Genomic DNA, 19,131 nt, shown 5'->3' on the forward strand with positions numbered 1-19,131 from the left:
TCTAGTTTACAAAGGCATTCCTTATGTTTGGTGTGATTTTTTTTTTTTTGCTATTACATATAAAAATCACAATAAATGCTCTGACAAACATTTCTGTCAGTGTCTCTATTATTTCCTTAGACTTGATTCCTAGATTTGAAGTACCGGGTCAAGTGTTGTGAACATTTAAAGGCTCGTGAATCGCTAGTTTTTCAAGGCCATTTCAGACTTTTCTTTTGGTATAGACAAAAGCCAAGCCTAAAAGAGAGGAGTCAATGTTATTATATAGAGCACCATGTTCTCAATGCTATTTTAGTCTTTTCTCACTCATATTCCATATTTCATCCATGCCCTTTACTTAAGTGTGATAATTCTCTTTCCCCCCAACATCCAAAATGACTTTATAGATATTCTATCAATGGCTACAGCCCACTTTTTTGCCCCCTCATATTCAGGTAATTTATTTTTTCTTGTATTTTTTTAAGTTTTGGGGTACGTGTGCAGGTTACCTAGGTAAACATAAACCACACAGTTTGCTGCACTTATCAACTCACCACCTAGGTATTAAGCCCCACATGCATTAGCTCTTTTCCCTAATATTCTCCCCTCATCCTCCCCTGATAGGCCCTAGTTATGTTGCTCCCCTCCCTGTGTCCATGTGTTCTCACTGTTCAGCTCCCACTTATAAGCGAGAACATGCAGTGTCTAGTTCTCTGTTCCTGTGTTAGTTTGCTAAGGTTAATCAGCCCACTTACTTTTAACATGATACTGATTATCAGTCCTCCTTCCCGCTGGGCTGGACTAAGATTATGTTGATCTTCCTTGATTTTAAATGAACTTACAAGCAGGATTACACACCAAAAAAACCTCTTTCCTCCAAGCCAGCTATTTAATATAAGTGCCTATGTTAAATCCCCGATTTAGGATATGAAAGTAAGACCCACATGTTCAGAGATATATATCCAACCTGCTTTATCTAGCTTTTCACACCAGGGTTAAAGCCTGACGCTAACATGTGAGATAAATCTCATCAAAAAGATGCATCTTTTTACTCAGGCCAAGGAAATAACAGTAGGTCTGGAGTATTTATCTATCCATAGCTCTGCCTATACCTTGACCTTTATCTGTATCTTTCTTATCGCCAAGCCCTGTCTCTGAATCGGTTTTGTCATACATCATTCATGTTCATGACATTTTTACATTGCAGATTATAAATATTGTGACTTTTAATTTTAGGTACCTAGTAGATGAAATCAAGAAAAGAGAAGGATTCAAGTTACTGCTGGAAGTAAGTGATTGCATAATTATGCTTGTGATTTTGTCAGTTAACAGTGATGAAGGTGGTAATTTTCTAATCTGTTATATATTTCATTGGTTTTTGTGTTGCAGACTTAAAAAACAAGTCATTAGTTTAATTCATAGAGTCTATTATGTTAATTTACTCTATTAGTGAGTACTTTTCCTTTGTTGGATTCACAGAGAATATACTTGCCTTTAAGTATTGAAAATTAAAATGCTCAATTACCAAGGATAATGTTGAATAAATTATAACCTCTATCTTGATATATAAATTGCATAATGATTGTACTGCAAATATTCATCTGTGATGTAGTGGTGCCTGCATGTGAAAATTAAGTGAATGTACAATACTGCATACAGTTTTCTCTTTTTATAAAATAATGAGAGCATATTCGTTTTGGAGCAACGGGAAAACAAGTCATTTTGTCGACGTTGTATTGTTTGCTATGTGTAAGAAATGAGGTTGTTACAAAGCTAACTATAAATTGCAAGGTTATCTTAGATTTTGTTATAGTATATATATTATAGCAGTTTTTAACCTAATGTAAAAATAACCTAGAGATTCTAGTCTTGGAGCCTGTGCTATATATAAGAAATCTAGCTGGCTGGGCATTGGTGGCTCATACCTATGATCCCAGCACTTTGGGAGGCCAAGGCAGGCGGATCACCAGGTCAAGAGTTCGAGACCAGCCTAACATGGTGAAACCCTGTCTCTACTAAAAATACAAAAGTTAGTCAGGCATGGTGGCTCATGCTTGTAAACCCAGCTACTTGGGAGGCTGAGGCAGGAGAATTGCTAAAACCTGGGAGGTGGAGGTTGCAGTGAGCTAAGATCATGCCACTGCACTCCAGCCTGAGCAACAAGAGTGAAACTCTCTGAAAGAAAAAAAAAAAAAAAAAGCAAAGTAAAAAGAAAAAGAAATCTAGCTTTTTTTGGGTATTTATTCAATAAGATGCATTGAACAATTTACTATGTGTCAGGCATGGTTCTAGGCACAGGAGATAGAAAACAGAAAAGGGGCCCCGATTTCATGATGCTTACATTTGACTGGAAAGTGAAACGCACTAAATAAGCAAATTAATTAATAGGGAAATCAGGTAGTAAGAGTCTTAAAACAATAAAACGTGTTCATGAGATAATCTAGTATATAAATGAGACAAGGTTATAGATATATTCTTGTATTAGGGGGAAGAGGGTAAAATGCTGAAATGGGGATGGCTTATTTGGTTTGGGTAATTTGGGAAGGGGATTTTAAGGTTATCTTTGAGCTGAGACCTGAATAAAGAGAAACAGCAAGCCATGCGGATATTTGGGGGAAAGACATTCTGGCAGAATTGGTAAACAACTGCAAGGCTTAAAGCGGAAGAGAGTTCTATCTTTGAGCAGCCAAAAAAAGTTGTATTGAATGAAGGGGAGTGGGCAGCAGGTGATGGAATTGGAGAGGTGGGCAGAGACCAGATCAGGTGGTGGTCAGGTAGGTCAAGGTAAGGCCTTTCGCCTGTATTCCAAATGTAGTCATTGGAGATGTTTTAACAAGACAGGGGTTTGACTTGCATTTTAAAAGACGATGCTTGATGTCATGAGAAGAGAGGAATGTTGAAAAAGCAATAGTGAAGAGAGGACAAGATAAAAATAAGGAAGACAAACTTGGAAACTTTTTAGTAGCCAAAGTGAAATATGACAATAGTCCTCAGGGAAGTTTGGGAAATACTTTCCAGAGAATCTAGACCATGGATTCCACTACTGTCTACAAAGGAAGCACCAGATTAGAAAGTTCTAAGCTTCCAGAGTTCCAGAAAGCTAGAGATATGGAAGATCTTGCATGCATTCCAAAATAATAGTTAAACAACTTTCTGGTAGTACTAGAAAGACGACAAATTTAGAGCATGAAAAGTTCTACAGAACAGACAACCTGGTTTCTTCAATAGGCAAGTGACGTGAGGAAAAAATAAAGGAGGGAGTAGTGATAATCTCTTTAGGTTCAAAGAGACCAAAGAAGCTTAACAACCAAATAAAGCATATAGACCTTGTGAAATCCCAGTTTGAGCAAGCCAACTGTAAAAAGTAATTCTTGTAACAGTTGGGGAGTTTTGAATATGAACTGGCTATTAGACGGTGTCAAGGAATTGTCAATTTTGTGAAGCATAATGGCATTATAACTATGTAAGAAAATGTCTATAGTTTTTAGAAGTACATACCTAAGCATGTATGGGAGATAAAGCAGTTATTTTACTTGAATTGAGTTTGATTACTTTATATTTTCTCGGGTTTGAGTTTCCTATTTTCTCAAATTTGAGTTGTGTTATTTTCTCTGGTAATGGGAGCTATAGTACTTATGAAAAGTCCTGTACACATTAGAATTGTAGTCTTTTGATAGAGCTGAAAGTGAGAAAAAAGATGGGCCGATTAAAAAGTTGTTTATATATTCTTCCTGAAGGTTTAGAAAAGAGAGGAACCACTTACCATTATCATTAGGAAATTGCAAACACTCAAGTCCTTGCAATGAAAGCTAAGGTAGGATTTAATTATTAGTCAGCCTTCTGCCCCTGGATTTTTCATCTGTGGGAGCCAGCTGGCCCACAAGCAGTGAAGGTGGTTTTCTAAATGGTTTTCCAGAATTCCTGCTGTAAGAATTTTTGTATGTGATCTGCATTTGCCGCTTTTCATTACAGCAAGAAATAAAGCAGAATTAGACCTTGAATGTCACATATAAGTATTAAGTTGATAGTCTTTTTGCTTATATATGGCATTCGTATGTCTCTATGTACATGTGTGTATTAGAGTGTGAGAGTACATGTGTCACTGTTGTCTAACAGCAAGGAGAAGGTTAAGTGGAACATCGGAAATTGTAGATGAACATCACAAGACAATACCCAGTACTTGAATATTTTTTCCTGAAAAGAACAAAAATACATTTCCTGAAGATGATTGAAAGTTATTTTAAGTGAATTCTGAATTATTCATAGGCCTCTGAAAATCATCTCTTTTTCTGTGTTGGATCTAAGATCTAATAGACATTTCCTAGAGGTATATTCATTCTTAAACTATCATTCACATATTTTATTTTTATCTCTTGGGAGAGTCCTAATTATTCAACTTTTTTCTTTTCTCAAGGTCTACACTAGGAGTTATTAATGTTTCATCAACTTTGAGCTACAGAAGATCTTCGAGGACATATAGTCAACTTCCTGCACGATGCAGGAAAGCTATCTTAACAGTATCTGTTAACAAGTGGTCAACCTCTGAATACTTCCTATTTGCAGAGAATTCACTAGTTCATTCCTCTTCCAGATAGCTCTAACTATTCATGTTCTAATGGTGAACCCACTAATATGTATCAAGCAATTGTGATTTTTCTTACATTGTTATCTTGTTATATAGTTTTATTAGATTACAACTACCTCCTAATTGCTAAATCCAATGCATATTTTAATCATCTTGCTGAAATTCTGTAGCATCATGTTATCTATTTACTCCATCTCTTGATAGTCTTCCCCTGTCTTAGTTTCTTTGATTTCCTTTCCCAGTCTCTCAATTCCATGTGACTTGTTCTTTTCAGTCTCCACGTTAAGGGGTCTTTTCATCAGTGCACCCCCTTAAATATTCTTCTATGCTCTGTCATCTTTGGCCAGTCTCCCTGAAATTTCTTCACATCCAGAGCTTTGTTATCAATTGCCTCTTTATATCTCCTCATCCTCAACTTAGCTCCTAAACTCTAGGCCTTTGTATATGAATATATCCTGAAATTTTCACCTAGATGCCACAGACACCTCAAATTCAACATTTCTAAAGTTTAAGTGTAGTATTTTCCTTACCAAAATTCTACTTTCTTCTTTTGGTCATTAGAGCTATGATCCACCCAAGCCAAAGTCTTGATGTTGTTCTTACTATCTCCTTTTCTTTCCCCGCTAAATACATCTTGAATGCTTAGTCTTCTCCACTCCCAAAGCCACTGCGCCTTAGTCCAAGATCTCATCACTCTTCAGGAGGTTGGTACTATCTAGGTACTGTCTCCTAACTTGTGTCCCACTTCCAGTCTCAGATCCCTCCAGCCTAACCTCCACACTGCTGCTAGAGCAGCTTTTCGAAAATGAGATCTATTTCCTAGAGTAGTGAAACTCTCCAGTGACTCCGTCTTCCTCTAGAGTCAAGCCCAAGCTTCCAAGCATGTCATATAAGAAGTCCTTCATGACATAACTCCCATCTGCAATTCTAGCTTCACCTCTCTTCAGTACACCCTGTCCTCTATTCATTCCAAGTTCAGAAAGTGTTAGTCATTTTCTTGTCCCGATGCCTAGTCAATATCTATAACACAGAAAGTTTTGCTTATTAAGTTGGACAGCTTGGTTACCCCTCGTTGGACATTAATGTTTCCCTTCAAATATATTAGCAAGAAATTAACAGTGATGTACCTCACTAGTACACATTTTAATGGAGCTACTCATTCACCTTAAAAGACATCTCTTTTTACCATTATGGCCCCAAATAATAGTCACTGACTACAGTGCTTGCTGTGTGCCAGACATGGTACTAAATTTTGAAAACACATTTTTTCTATCATCAAACCAACCCGGTGGAGCAATCATCATCATCTTCATTTTATAGTTTAGGAAGCAGAAACTGAGAAAGTTTGATACTCATTCCAGCAAAGATCTGATGAAGTTGAAATTCAAAGCCACATCCTTCCAACTCCAAAACTTAAGGCTTTTTGTGCTATCCAGTGCTGCCTTTGAAATTTTTCAATAGTCTAATCTTAACACCTATAAGCTTGAAGTCAATTAAAATTCACCATTCCAGCTTTTCCTTCAGTCTATATTTGCATGATTGAATCTGTGTGCTGGATTCTGCATATATATTTATTAAAACAAAACAGTGCTAGCTTTATTATTCTGATCCAATGACATAAAGCAAAGGAGATTAATTTCTTTTGATATGATTCAGAATGTGAGCTGCTGCTACCTCTTAGTGACCACTAATTTCTTTCCCAAATGGTCTCAAAATTTGATAATTCTTCCTGAAATTGATAAAGAACTTTATTTTTTGTTTGAAAACCAGTATAAAATGTATTCAAACTCTTCTTTAATGGCACATTACTCTTTTGTTGTGAATTTTTAAAGATTATGATAATGCACTTGCTGCTACGGAATTTTTGCACCCTTCGCTAGACACGTGGACTCCTGTAATACCTTCCTAATTTTGTGGATTTTAGAACAGACTAAATGCGTTCTCAGGACACCCAAGTAGTCAGACTTTCATATATGTAAGCAATTAGAATTAAGTGGTGTATAAATGATTTTACTCTGAAAATACTCAGTGCCTTGAAGTCTCTTAAAAATTATGTAAAATACAAGCTACAGAGGCAGAGACAGGAAAAACTCATACTTTTGCAGAAATTCAAAAGGTATGTTTTTCAACTCTTAATGATTTGGGAAATTGCCAAAGCGAAGATACTCCAAATGAAGCATCAAATGTCTTCCAATGAAATGAACTGTCAGAAGGACTTTATAAGCTTTCAAAATGTTGTAGCACTGAAGCCATTCCATTCTAAAAGTGTTTGGGCAAAAGGAATCATCAGATCTATCGCTAAACCGAAACTTACTAAAAAATGTAAAAGATTTAAGTCCTAACTTGTAAAATATAGAACCTATAACAGCAGATAAAACATCGTAAACTGTTTTGTAATGTTCCTATGCAAATGAAAGGGAATAACAAATTTGGTGACACGTATTAGAGTCCATTCAGAAGACAAGAACTGCATGGTAAAGTGGGAAATGTATCAAGAATTATTAAGGGATTGGAGGATTGCTTCATAGGAGAGAATGAAAAACCTAAAAATGAACAGGAGTAGCAGATATAGAGAGCAGCCACCACTCCTGGAACTGAGATAGAGCACCCAAGAGAAAGGCCGTCCCTTCACAGGACTGAGGTCTAGACCTCTTCAGAGAGAGTATGACCTTGGCTCATGGGATAACAAAAATTTACTGAGGTGTTACATTGGTGGTACTCACTAGAAATCTAGTCTGGATTGCTGAGCTGAGGGAAGCCATCCACAGGGGCCATGCCACAATTTGGAAATCACTGCAAGCTACCCAGAAGGAGTGCCAAAGAAGTCATCCAAGGCAAGGTGCCTAGCTGGCATCTCTCATGAGACCACCTGAGGGGAGTATGCCAGGAAAAGCCATTTATGGGCCCTTCACTTGCTGCCTGTCTGCTGTGATGCCACCTGAAAGGGGTGTACTGGGGGAAGCTGCTGGGGTCGATGGGTGGGGATGTGCTCTGGTTTCTGGTTACCAGTGCTGCTGAAAAGAACCACAGATTCTGTAGGAGACCCATGAAGTGAGCACACCAGGAAGGCATTCCTCCCTTCCTTCTCCAATGTCTCTCCAGCGCCCTCTGCTGACAAAGTTTAAGATTGGACCAGATGTCAAGGGAGAAATATCTGCAGAGTCCACCTACATTATTTTAGGACACTCAAAAAGGGTAGATTTGTAGCTGAGAGGCAATAAATCGGTAACTGACATAACACAATCTAGTGACAGTGCTGCAAAAGTAATTGCAGTTTTTGCCATTACTTTCAATACATCAGAAATCCACGTATAAATTGTGTAATTTGTAAGAATGATTGTAGTCTCATGTTTGTGAAAATTGAGTTGAATTACAGTGTTTCATTTTTAACTCTTTATTTTGAAGACTTATTGGACTTAACAAGAGCAGAGCTATAAGAATGTTAATTTCAGAGATGAAATGATAAGATAAAGAACTTACCTTGTTGAACTGGGAATGTTTCTGGGCATTCACTTATGATTTAAAATCCACTAAACATTATATATACATATAATACATATATTTGTATTACATATATAATATATATTATGTATATATAAAATATATATCACCAGTCTTGATTTTAAGATATGAGATGATAGGTCTATTTCTCTTTATGAAATGCTTTGAAACTTTATATACTAGAGCATAATTCTGATGGTTAGAGAACTGTTATAACATTGATTATTACAAACTGTTTATGGCAGAAAATGAGAATCAGTTCAAATATTGTCAGTGTGAAACTGACAATGAGGAAGATGTGTGTGACTCAATCTTTCCTGAATACAATTCTGTATGTCTAATTTGTGAACCCCCAACATAATGTCCCAAATCTCCTCGTCCTGAGTACAAGTCTTTTGGTCATGGAACTTCCTATATTTTTGTCCAGTGAGGACAAAGCCTTGTCTGCATGACAAAGGCTGGGCTAAAGCCTGTTAGAATACAGTTCCACGTTTAAGCAAATCATGTCTGATAGAAAAACAGACCAGCAGGGAAGATGACTGGGTTACGGTTAGTGTAGATGACAGTTTCTCAATAGAACATACACTGCCCACTTCAGAATCACTTGACATGCTTCATAAACTGCCAATTCTTTAGCCTTTTCTGGGATGGACTTAGACACTGGACATTTTGAACATAGGAACTCAGAATCTACATTTTGAATAGGTCTTCTAGCTAATTCACACTTTTACTGATATTTGAGAGCCGGGAGTCAAGGTGATGCTCTTTTTTCAAAAGCAGTATTGGCTAGGATCATAGTAGTGCTGGTTAGTGAAGCCCACGCATGTCGTGCTGCTATCAACTCACAGGTAATCAAAGCTTTCGCATTTGTCAGGTGTAGGGGCCAACTTTGGCTGCCTTAAGAAAAATAATTATTGGAAGCCTATGATGATATAGCAAATAACTTAAGGATCAGTGTTGGAGAGAAAGGATCCAGGGCATCTGTAAGCATATATGTAAGCAGGCACCAACTGACAAAGCTGGGTTGAGTCAGCTTCAAACTTAACTTTTTTCCTGCTATTTTCACATTAAGATGAAGGAACCCGCTAGGTGCACACTATGGAGAAGAAAATTTTTAAATAGGATGTTATCAGAAGGCAGAAGGGATTGTTACTCTAAGATTGTGATACGTTAAAGTTTTATACACATGGTAACCCTTAAACTAAGTTTTCAAAGTATTTAATTGCATTCTAAGATAAATCTTAGGATGACAATTTTAAATTTTTTCTAATTCTCAGCCCGAATATGCCAATATTTGCTTTTGGTACATTCCACCGAGCCTCAGAGAGATGGAAGAAGGACCTGAGTTCTGGGCAAAACTTAATTTGGTAAGTAATAAGTAAATGGTATTTTTCTTTTTGATGAAGTTGATTCAGTGCACATTATCTGTTGATCCTATAAATAATTCTGTGCTTGCTAGGCCCTCTTATCTAGAGAAGTGTCTTCTAGTTCGTTAAAAAGTAATGACAGGCCAAACAGTTGTAGACGTTGTTTACATTTAACAAATGAACATGGTTGACACACACTCTCAAAACAATTAGGTTGTAAGATAATTATGGAATTTGTTAGAAGTTCTGGCTCACAATGTACTTCAGGAAGTGCCATCTGGTCATGGGACACAAGGTTAGAGTTGTGTGATGAATGACTATTTCAACTCTGCTACTGCATCTGGGCTGTTGTATCACCTTACTTGGAAAATAAGGTTAAAAGTCTAAATCTGATACTTTGTGAGCTTGAGACCTTCTGTCTTCAACAAAGGCCCTATATCTTACACCCAAGGAGATTACATAGAAGAGAAGAGATGCTAGCAATGGGTTTCAGTTGAACATCGAACAAAATGTGCTTGGAAGTGTCTTCACACACAGCTGTTGGGGCTGATCATACAGTGTGAGGAGAGGCCCCAGGCTTCAGGGACTGCTTGTGTCTCATCTACTCCTTGCCTAGCATGGCCCTGCCAGTTATAATCCTGCCTCTAATTCAGATTTCCAAGAACTATGGAGTCTTGCAAGTAACACTATTTGATCCCACTTTCCAGATGTATGAACATAATGCATACTGAAAGTGAACCCATGGGAGTTCCACTGGGGATTATGTGGTCATGTAGAGTGCAAATTCTCACAGGCTAGCACCAACAAAATCAGGCAATTCCCTACCCTCTTGAGTGAGATCAAGTCAGCACAGCTGACTTTATGACCCTGGTTAGTAAAGTTCTGACTTGCAAACCCTTCCTTACCCTCAGGGGGAAAATGATTTTTTTTTTTAAGCAATTTTTGTGGTCCATAGCCTTTAGAAGACAAAAAAACAAAAAACTCCCTGCTCAGATAAGTGACAAACATTTGCTGATGTCCACTAAACTATGCACTGGAAATACAAACATCAAAAGGATGTGTCTCCGCCCTTGAGAAACTCAATATTCCCAGAGACAACGAGTAGAGAGACAATAACAAGGTAGCCAAGAAGTGCCTGAATGGAGATTAACTATGCCAGTGAAAGTAGAAAGGGTATTTACCCCAATGTGTGATACTAGAGCTGAGTTTTGAACAATAAGCAGACGCCAGTCAGGGGACAATTGTAAAGTGGATTCCAGGAAGAATCACAGCATGACGACTCAGGCTCAAGAGGAGAATGTGGTTCCATGACCACAGGGGTGCAAAGAAGCAGTGATGGGAGGTGAGAAGAGTAACAGACAGAGGGAGGGTCATGGAGCCTTGTCTCCCATGGCAAAGAGCTTGGGATTTTTGCCCCAGTCTAATTAGAAGGAAGAGGGCAGAGCCTTTAAGTCATAGTCACTGATTGCCTCACTTGGCAGCATGTCCTATTTAGCTTCAGGTCATTTTCTGTTTATTCATGGTTCAAACCTCCTAACCTGTAACATAATAGATGACCAATACAGAAGTCTTCTACCTCTTATCAAACCTTATCAGGTAGCAAAGATGGGGAGAGATGGATGGTGTTAACTGTGCCCTTACCTATTTCAGGCAGTTAGCATAGACCTTGGGATTTGTCTTGTATTTTTGTCACATGCAAAATAGCAAAGTGCTTAAGAATACATATCAGATATTAAGTAACTCAGAGAAACAGGAACTGGACAATGTGGGAATTTAGAGGAACATTTTGTCACTTTGATGGAATGTGGCTGACATTTTTTGGTAGGGTAGGGAAAGAAATTACAAGTTGAGAAAGATATGGTCACCATTGTTCTCACTAAGCTAGAAATTGTTTTTTCATTAAGAAAAACAATGAAGAATGTGATATTTGTGTTTCACTAACTCAGTACTGTTGGACTGATAGGAATAACTAGATATTCATATATTTGGGGACTTTTTACTTTTGGTTTACTTTAAAAAATTGAAATTGAGTATGGATATAATACAGAATATAATGCATTTTTCGGGCCAAGATGGTGTCTTGCTCTGTCGCCCAGGCTGGGGTGCAATGGCACGATCTCTGCTCACTGCAACCTCCACCTCCCAGGTTCAAGTGATTCCCACCTGAGTCTCCCGAGTAGCTAGGATCACAGGCATCCACCATCATGCCTAGCTGAGTTTTTGTATTTTTGTCGAGATGGGGTTTCACCATATTGGCCAGGCTTTGACTTCAGGTGATCCGCCCGCCTCGGCCTCCCAAAATGCTGGGATTACAGGCATGAGCCACCACGCCCGGCGTGTAATGCACTTTTTATCTTAATTGGGAATTGAACAAGAATTGGGACCCTCTCTTTTATCCCCAATATTTGCCAAAGTGGATCATACGGTAAATATCCAGTTTATTTTCTTTACTGTCCATCTTGGACTCTCCATCCCTTAATTTTGGAAATGCTTTTCTGCCATTTACAGCTATTGCCTGATCTAGTAACAACTTCATTTGTTATACAGTTGCTACTGAATAGAAAAAATGCCTGCTGCAGACAAATTATCACTAGTCCTGAGTTTCTTAATTTCCTATCATTCTCCTCCTGCAAGTCGAGGTGTCTGCATGAATTTGGCAAGGGGGAAGGGAGACATATATGTATATGTATACATATTGTTTATGTGGTTTTATGCTTACTGTAGAATGAGAATGCAAGTGTATGATTTATAACCTGTAGTGTACTTAAAGCACACTTGAAATTTATTTTAGGGTTTATCTTGAATAGAGAATCACAAATTAAGGCTTTGCCCCTCTGATGCAGACTAATGTCAGGTTGAGCTGTCAGATTTCAGAATCACTGGTGTGATAAATCTTCCATTTGTCGGCAGAAGGGGAGAGGGATTATTTGGTAATGAATCTGGAGAGTTGGAGGGTATAAGTGTACATGTGTGCTTGCAAGTATGTGCGCATACGTGAGACTATTTGAGAACACAATTTAGTCTGTGGCCTAACAATACGATGACACTGTGATACTGGATCAGAGTTCCAATGACCTCTTTTCGAGATGCCCACCATAAGATGCTCCTCTTTCTGACTCATTCATTATTGATATCTTACGTCTTCATTACTTCCCTAAGATTGTATTTGTCTCATTTTCTGGTCTCTTTGCCTCCTGCCATCTCCTTTTCCAGTTTATTTTCTTTACTGTCAGCCCCTCTTTACCTCCATCTCTGCTTCATCATGTCACTCTTCTGGCTGGACGTCTGACTTGCTTCCCATCCCCTAGTCCCATATAGCAACAGGTCTCAAACCCATCAGAGTCAATGACCACTATTTATAGTAAAATACAATATTTAGGAGAATATACCCTTTACTCTTCTAAAATGAAACCAATGGAATACATGACCTCCCTATACGCAGTTTTGTAAAGGGCAACATAAGACTTTATAATACAATGTGAAAGTTTATAATAAAAATTTTATGTAAATGCTTAAGCATGACAGTACTGGAAGACATGAGGAAGTGATAAGATTGTTGCATATACTCTTAGAAACACAGTGAATGTAGGCTATTTATGAATGCACACTATTATAAGTTGGTGATATTGGTGATGAAAATAACAGTAACAGTATGGTATTAGTGATATACTTTTCAAAAGTGATGAACAACTTTTGCGAATACTCTGAAGAAATCATTTTTCCCTTGCTTTACACGGTAGAAAACTATTAAAAATGGCCACAAAATATTTGGCATTGGTACGTAAAACAGGTTCTGTGCTTGAATAATTATAATCAGGCTTCTTACCTCATGCATTTCTACTAGGACATTTGAAAGTCGTATAAAACATGGGACAGTTCAATGTCACTCAAGATTACACAGTGCAGGGCAGCTGACACCTCTGGTCTCCACCTACTTAAATGCCAGTAGCAACCCCCTCAAGATCATGAAAATCCAAAGCATTTGCCCAAATTTCCTGTATTCCCTAGGCATGTAGTAGCATTTCCTTGAGAACCACTGCCCCACAGAATAAAATCTTAGCATGTCTTACCAATTGAATCTTGTCTCTTTGGCATCCAAAGTCCTCCATGTCTGATCCTAAGGCACTTTGCTAACTCAACCTATGTGATTTCTTATACTGAGTAAATTGGTCCAGGAGTTAGAGAAACACTGGAAACTGGGTAATGGATATCTTTCACTAATCAAATTGACAAGTCACTGTAGTTTTCAATGTTGATTGTCTACTGTTGGTGAGCGTCAGGAGACTCCTGTAAGCTGTTCTTGGGTAAATTTTGTACCATTTTTCTGAAAAGCAACTTTATAAAACATATCAAATATCTTTATTTTTCTTTCAGCAAATTCCTTTTCTAAAAATGTATTATTTAAAAATAGTTATAGAAATATTGGGGGAAGCTACTAAGACATTCATAGGCATTTTAAAATAGCAAATATTTCAGAAGAAACTAAATATTCAACTATAGAGAACTGGTTAAATTTTAGTACATAACTTATAAACAAATTTGTAGTGTCCAGACAAAATTGTGTTTCAAAATAATTCATATTAAAAAGGGGTTTAAAACAGCCACTGTATTATACCAATATCGAAATTTTATGCTTAAATGTACATGAGTACATATAAAATACTGTGTATGCTTTAAGGGTACATAAGAGGTGCCAAAATATTTTAAAGTTGTAGGTGATTTTATATTTCTCTTCAGTTTGAAAATTTTCTATAATTAGTGTATGTTTGTGAAAACAATAAAATGAGATACTTTAGTGGAGTAATTGATCCAATGAAGCCACAGATTTCCCTGAGTGCTTTATCTAGACAGAAGTTATCCAGGTTTCAACCATGTATTTCCCAAGAGCCAGAAAAATTAAGCATTAATCCCAATATGGTACATTTTTACCATTTTAAAATTATCTACACGTATTACTTGAGAAATATAGCATGTAGATTTAACATAAAATTTTTGTAAGGATGAATTTTAAAGTTTTAAATATTAAAATATGTTTTAATCTCCTTGTACCATTCTTTAAGGATCATTATACAATATTCAATCGATTAGTTTGCAAACTATTTTCTCTTATGACACGTTCCTAGGTATTGTGTTCAAATGTCATCCCTTCCCATCTCTCCCTCCTTGCTAAAACACACACAGTATCTGCATTAGTTTTCAGTTTAGAGGCATTAATAGTGGTGGTTCATAGTGATCTTCAATAGGCTTCCTAGATTTCCCTGAAAGCTTCCGGCATTGTGGTAGTTATACTTTGCTTTTTTTTGTTTTGCTTTTTTAAGATGGAGTCTCACTCTGTCGCCCAGGCTGGAGTGCAGTGACACAATCTTGGCTCACTGCAACCTCCGCCTCCTGGGTTCAACCGACTCTCCTGCCTCAGCCTCCTGAGTTGCTGGGATTACAGCTACTCACCACTACGCACAGCTAGTTTTCCATATTTTTAGTTGAGATGGTGTTTTACCCATGTTGGCCAGGCTGGTCTCCAACTCTGGACCTCACGATTCACCCAACCTTGGCCTCTCCAAAGTGCTGAGATTACAGGCGTCAGCCACCGCACCCAGCCCTATACTTTGCTTTCTAAAGTGATTTCTTGAAATAAGTTTGTATGTTTTCTTCTCCTGAAGCTGCCCGATAGTGATCAGATATTGAGAACGAATAAGTTGAGGATAGAATGCAAAGATAAGATGGGAAATGTTAGACCCAGAGAATGTAATTGAAAATTCCACTCGTTTGTTTTGCCCCGTCATTACTTGGTACTCTGATGAAGATTTCTTCTTTTGTCAATATTTCATAAATAATTCTACATTATGCCAACAAAATTTACATTCTTAAAAGTAATTAACAAGCTGTCTTTTTGTATTCATGTATGGTTGTTTGTTTTTTCTCATTTGCTGACCTGCAGATTTGTGACGTGACTAATGTTATTTATAACAGGCTCCTTTCTCAATAGTAGAGGGGAAATAAATCTTAAAAATCTACTTGATGGGTTTTATTGTTTGGTGATAAAACTTGATGATATCCCAGATATCTTAAGAATTTAGTATTCTCCCTGGCAGGTTTCTGATTTACGGCACTTGAAGATGAGACTGCGTAATCTGGGTAGGGTGATGTGGAAACGTCACTGTGGAAACCTCACAGTGAAGGCATCCACACAGGCTGCTGCTTTGGATTTTAAGGGAGGGTTTTAGCATCTCTTTCCTTGCCCCATTTATTTTCTGAATGTGTTTTTGCGTGTCTAGTATCTGGACATATTTCTAGCCACTCCAACAGCAGTTCTGTATATAATGTCTTCTGATCTCTTAGGGACTCAGATATGCTTACACACATGCACACACGTGCACAAGTTCACAATTGAAGGCTTGTGTATTTTTCAGAATTCTGATTTTCTTTTGTCATTGTCTTTGACATTAGTATATTCAACCACTCAATTTTGGATTGTGAACTAAAAGCACCTGGGTCTTCAAAGGTGCAGCGCTTTAAAAAATGTTCAAAGATTAGATTCTTTTTTAAACTTTATGCTACAGAATTTATAGTATATCCTTCAAAAAATCCTGTTTCCTATCACTTTCAAGCTGTAGTTTAAAATTCATGTTTAAAGAGTCTAATATCAAAGTGCCTTTTAAAGAAAATAGTTCTAAATATGACTTAAGAGGCTCCCCTTATTTGGATAGTGGCTGGGATGTAGATTTCAAAAATGCTTAGCTAATGAATATTCTGTGTTTTGTAGACATCATATGCTCTTTCCCTGAACTATTAAAAGCTAATATTAAATGTTATTTTAAGTATTCTGTCAGGTAGAGATATTATGTACAATTTGTCATGCATTCTAATGGTAATCAGTTTTGTTCTTACGCCTTTCTGCAACTAAGGGTCAAGAAGCCACTTAGGTACTTCTGATATAATTATGGCCAGCTTCAGCTGATTGCTGAAGCTGCAGTGTCCCTTCAGCTGGAGGGCAGGGAATATTCAGTGCTTTTCTTGCTTTTATGCTCATCTCTTTTCCAGTTGTTAATTGTTGTCTTTCTAAATATACTCCACTGGATTTATACAATTTCAACCAACAAAAAGTACCAATAAAATTCTTGTTGTATGTGCATGTTTGAGGGGAAGTTCATGAGTTTTCCTTTGTGTTTAATAGCATGTTTCAATGAATTTATTACTTTACTTATTTGCTAATATGTTGTTTTGTGGTCTTTAAACATTTTCATAGATAAGTGTTTTATGGCTAGTAACTTGAACTCTCCAGGAAAGCCAGATAAGTACAGATGTCCTCATTATAAATTTCTTTCTTTCCTTGAGTTTAACAGCCTCCCTTATTTCTGTTGGACTGTTCCAATCTGTTGTGGCATACATTGAGTTTGGCCTATCTCTTGAAAATTAAAATAGAGAAGAATGAAGCTGGCATTTACTGCAGACTGAGGCTGACCTCAGAGGCCTAAAGGCCAGGATGAGACCAGTTATCAGAGGAATTTTCATGGGAGTGGCCACCCACAGCTCACAACAGTAAACACTTGTTCACTTGTGACCGACTGATCCACTGGGCACCTTTGATGACAGTCATAGGAAATGAGGCCAAGGAACAGCTAAAGCTGCATTTCACGAACATCTTTTTGTACATCAGGTCTATTGTTCTATAGACACACATATGAGGCAAAAGTATACTATTCTCTGTACTGGAGTGCCACTGGCTTTCTGTGTAACATTTGCACATGAGCCAAGTTTATCACTTAAGTCTGTTTCTTTAATGTCTGTTCATGTAAGGTCTAAGTGAAATAATTCTGAATTTCCAAATATATCAGGGTGAACATCAGGGAAAGGCAGAAGCTTAATTAATGCTTATGGACCACTTATCGCTGTGTATCTATGATTTTATTTGATTTACTCAGTCGAGTTGCAAACCCAAATACATATAGAAGCTAGACAAGTGGCATAAATGAGAGGAGCTCGAGCATAACACAGGAGGGAGTGTTGGGGACTGTGATACACTGAAGTATATTGGCCCCAGCTAAAGGGAACAACCTCTACTCAGCTCCTAATCATGACTGCCATGCAGGAATGCAGGTCGGAGTTGCCAAGTCTTATTTTTAAGAGAAGCTAGATAATGTACAGATGCTTACAGGAACTCTGTTTTTAATGTTTTCAATATTGGCAAATAATTTAGAAACGTGTGATACACATTTGTCAGTGGGATCTGGCCTTCAGGCTTTTAAGCTTGCAATTCCTACCTAAATTCATCAGTCCTTGATTACCTGTGTGTGTCACTGGAAGCTCCTTGAGAGTTTGTCTCATCTTTGGCTCCTCCATGGCAACAATTCTGGGGTTGGCCCACTATCGACTTTGAGGGATGCTTGAGCTCTGTCATCTACCGAAAAACTGTCTCACGCTGTCAGACTGTCAAGTGAGTGTTTTAAGGACTGTAACCTTGTGGCAAATGTGGCAACACAATTTAGACATATGGGTGTGGGTGCGTTTTGGTCTTGTGTTTTCTCCTTTCCGGATTCCAAGAATTAGACAGGGCCTCTGGGCTTTCATGCCTCTCCTGAGGTTTGAGTGTTCTGAAGATGTCCAGCTTCCTAGATGTTCTAGTAACCTAAGCTGGCCCGTGATGAGACCATAGAGGCAACAAAGAGGCAGGCACGGGAGGAAGCAGGAGAAATTTCCCTCAAGCCAGAGGAGGGTACAGGAGACAATTTCTACAGATAGGTTACACAAAGCAGGGAAGCTGAGGATGATTCCTAAGGAGTTATCGGCGGGGGGGGGGACTGTGCGCGCATGTGTTCCAGACATTGGAACTTCTGCCCATATCCTAACAGATAAGGATACAGCACTGTCAGTGTACCAAGACATCATGTTGGGTCAGGTCATAAATATTTCACTGGTCACTGGATGGACCAATGACCTAAACATAAGCACTGAATAAGATCCTCATTACCTCTATAGAATCCTTTGGGGCTGTGGGAGCTGTAATAACGACTGAGCGACTTTCAGCAGCCTTGCCTAGGATGGTGGCTTGCAGTTGGATTTAATTTTATTTAGAGAAAATATAGTACTGTGACATTTCTTGCACACTTGAGTTTATGGAGCAAAATCCATACCCACAACATAACCATTAAGGAAATTGCTCTGGACTTGATGCAGTATTTGTTGTTGCAAAAATAAAGAATGGACCCCTGGGCTGAAAGCAGAAGACTTTTTTCCATGGTCTCTTTGAAGTCCTTTGCCAGTGCCCAGCCTGCCCCCTGGTGGCACATAGCTGGAAAATGACACACTAAATGCTGAGTGAACAACTGTGAAATGTTACAGAATTACAGCATCACAGGTGCCAAGGGTATCCGATTCTGCCAGACCAAGAAAGACTCAAGTCAGAAATTCTCAGAGGATCAAATTGTTCCTTCTCTTCACTTCAGATATGTTTCTTCCACTTTATCTCAGAGGAAGTCACATCCTTTGTCTCCAAAGCAAACTTTTCCACGTTTGCCTTTGAGGCTTCTTCATGCCTCAGAGGTCACTGCACCTGCAGTCTCGCCATTCTCTTCCTTCTCCCCCCCCCCCCGCCGCTTCCTGTCCTTTCTTCTCTCCCTCTCTCCTTCTCAAAATTTCATTCTTATTTCCTCCAATATCTTGTTCCCCCCTCAATTGATAAACATGTCCAGGCTTCAACGA

At 38.1% G+C, this 19,131-nt stretch overlaps 1 protein-coding gene across 1 annotated transcript in view; it reads left to right on the forward strand.

The window, feature by feature from the left end:
- Positions 1 to 19,131, forward strand: part of LOC105470962 (glutamate decarboxylase like 1) — a 166,540-nt gene that overhangs the window by 105,442 nt on the left and 41,967 nt on the right. Inside the window, exons 13-14 of the mRNA XM_011723329.3 lie at positions 1,216 to 1,267; positions 9,343 to 9,432. Of these exons, the coding sequence (XP_011721631.2) occupies positions 1,216 to 1,267; positions 9,343 to 9,432 (142 nt within the window). The remainder of the gene's footprint in view (positions 1 to 1,215; positions 1,268 to 9,342; positions 9,433 to 19,131) is intronic.

This window comes from Macaca nemestrina, chromosome 2 (genome assembly GCF_043159975.1).
Source record: "Macaca nemestrina isolate mMacNem1 chromosome 2, mMacNem.hap1, whole genome shotgun sequence".
Lineage (NCBI taxonomy): Eukaryota > Metazoa > Chordata > Mammalia > Primates > Cercopithecidae > Macaca > Macaca nemestrina.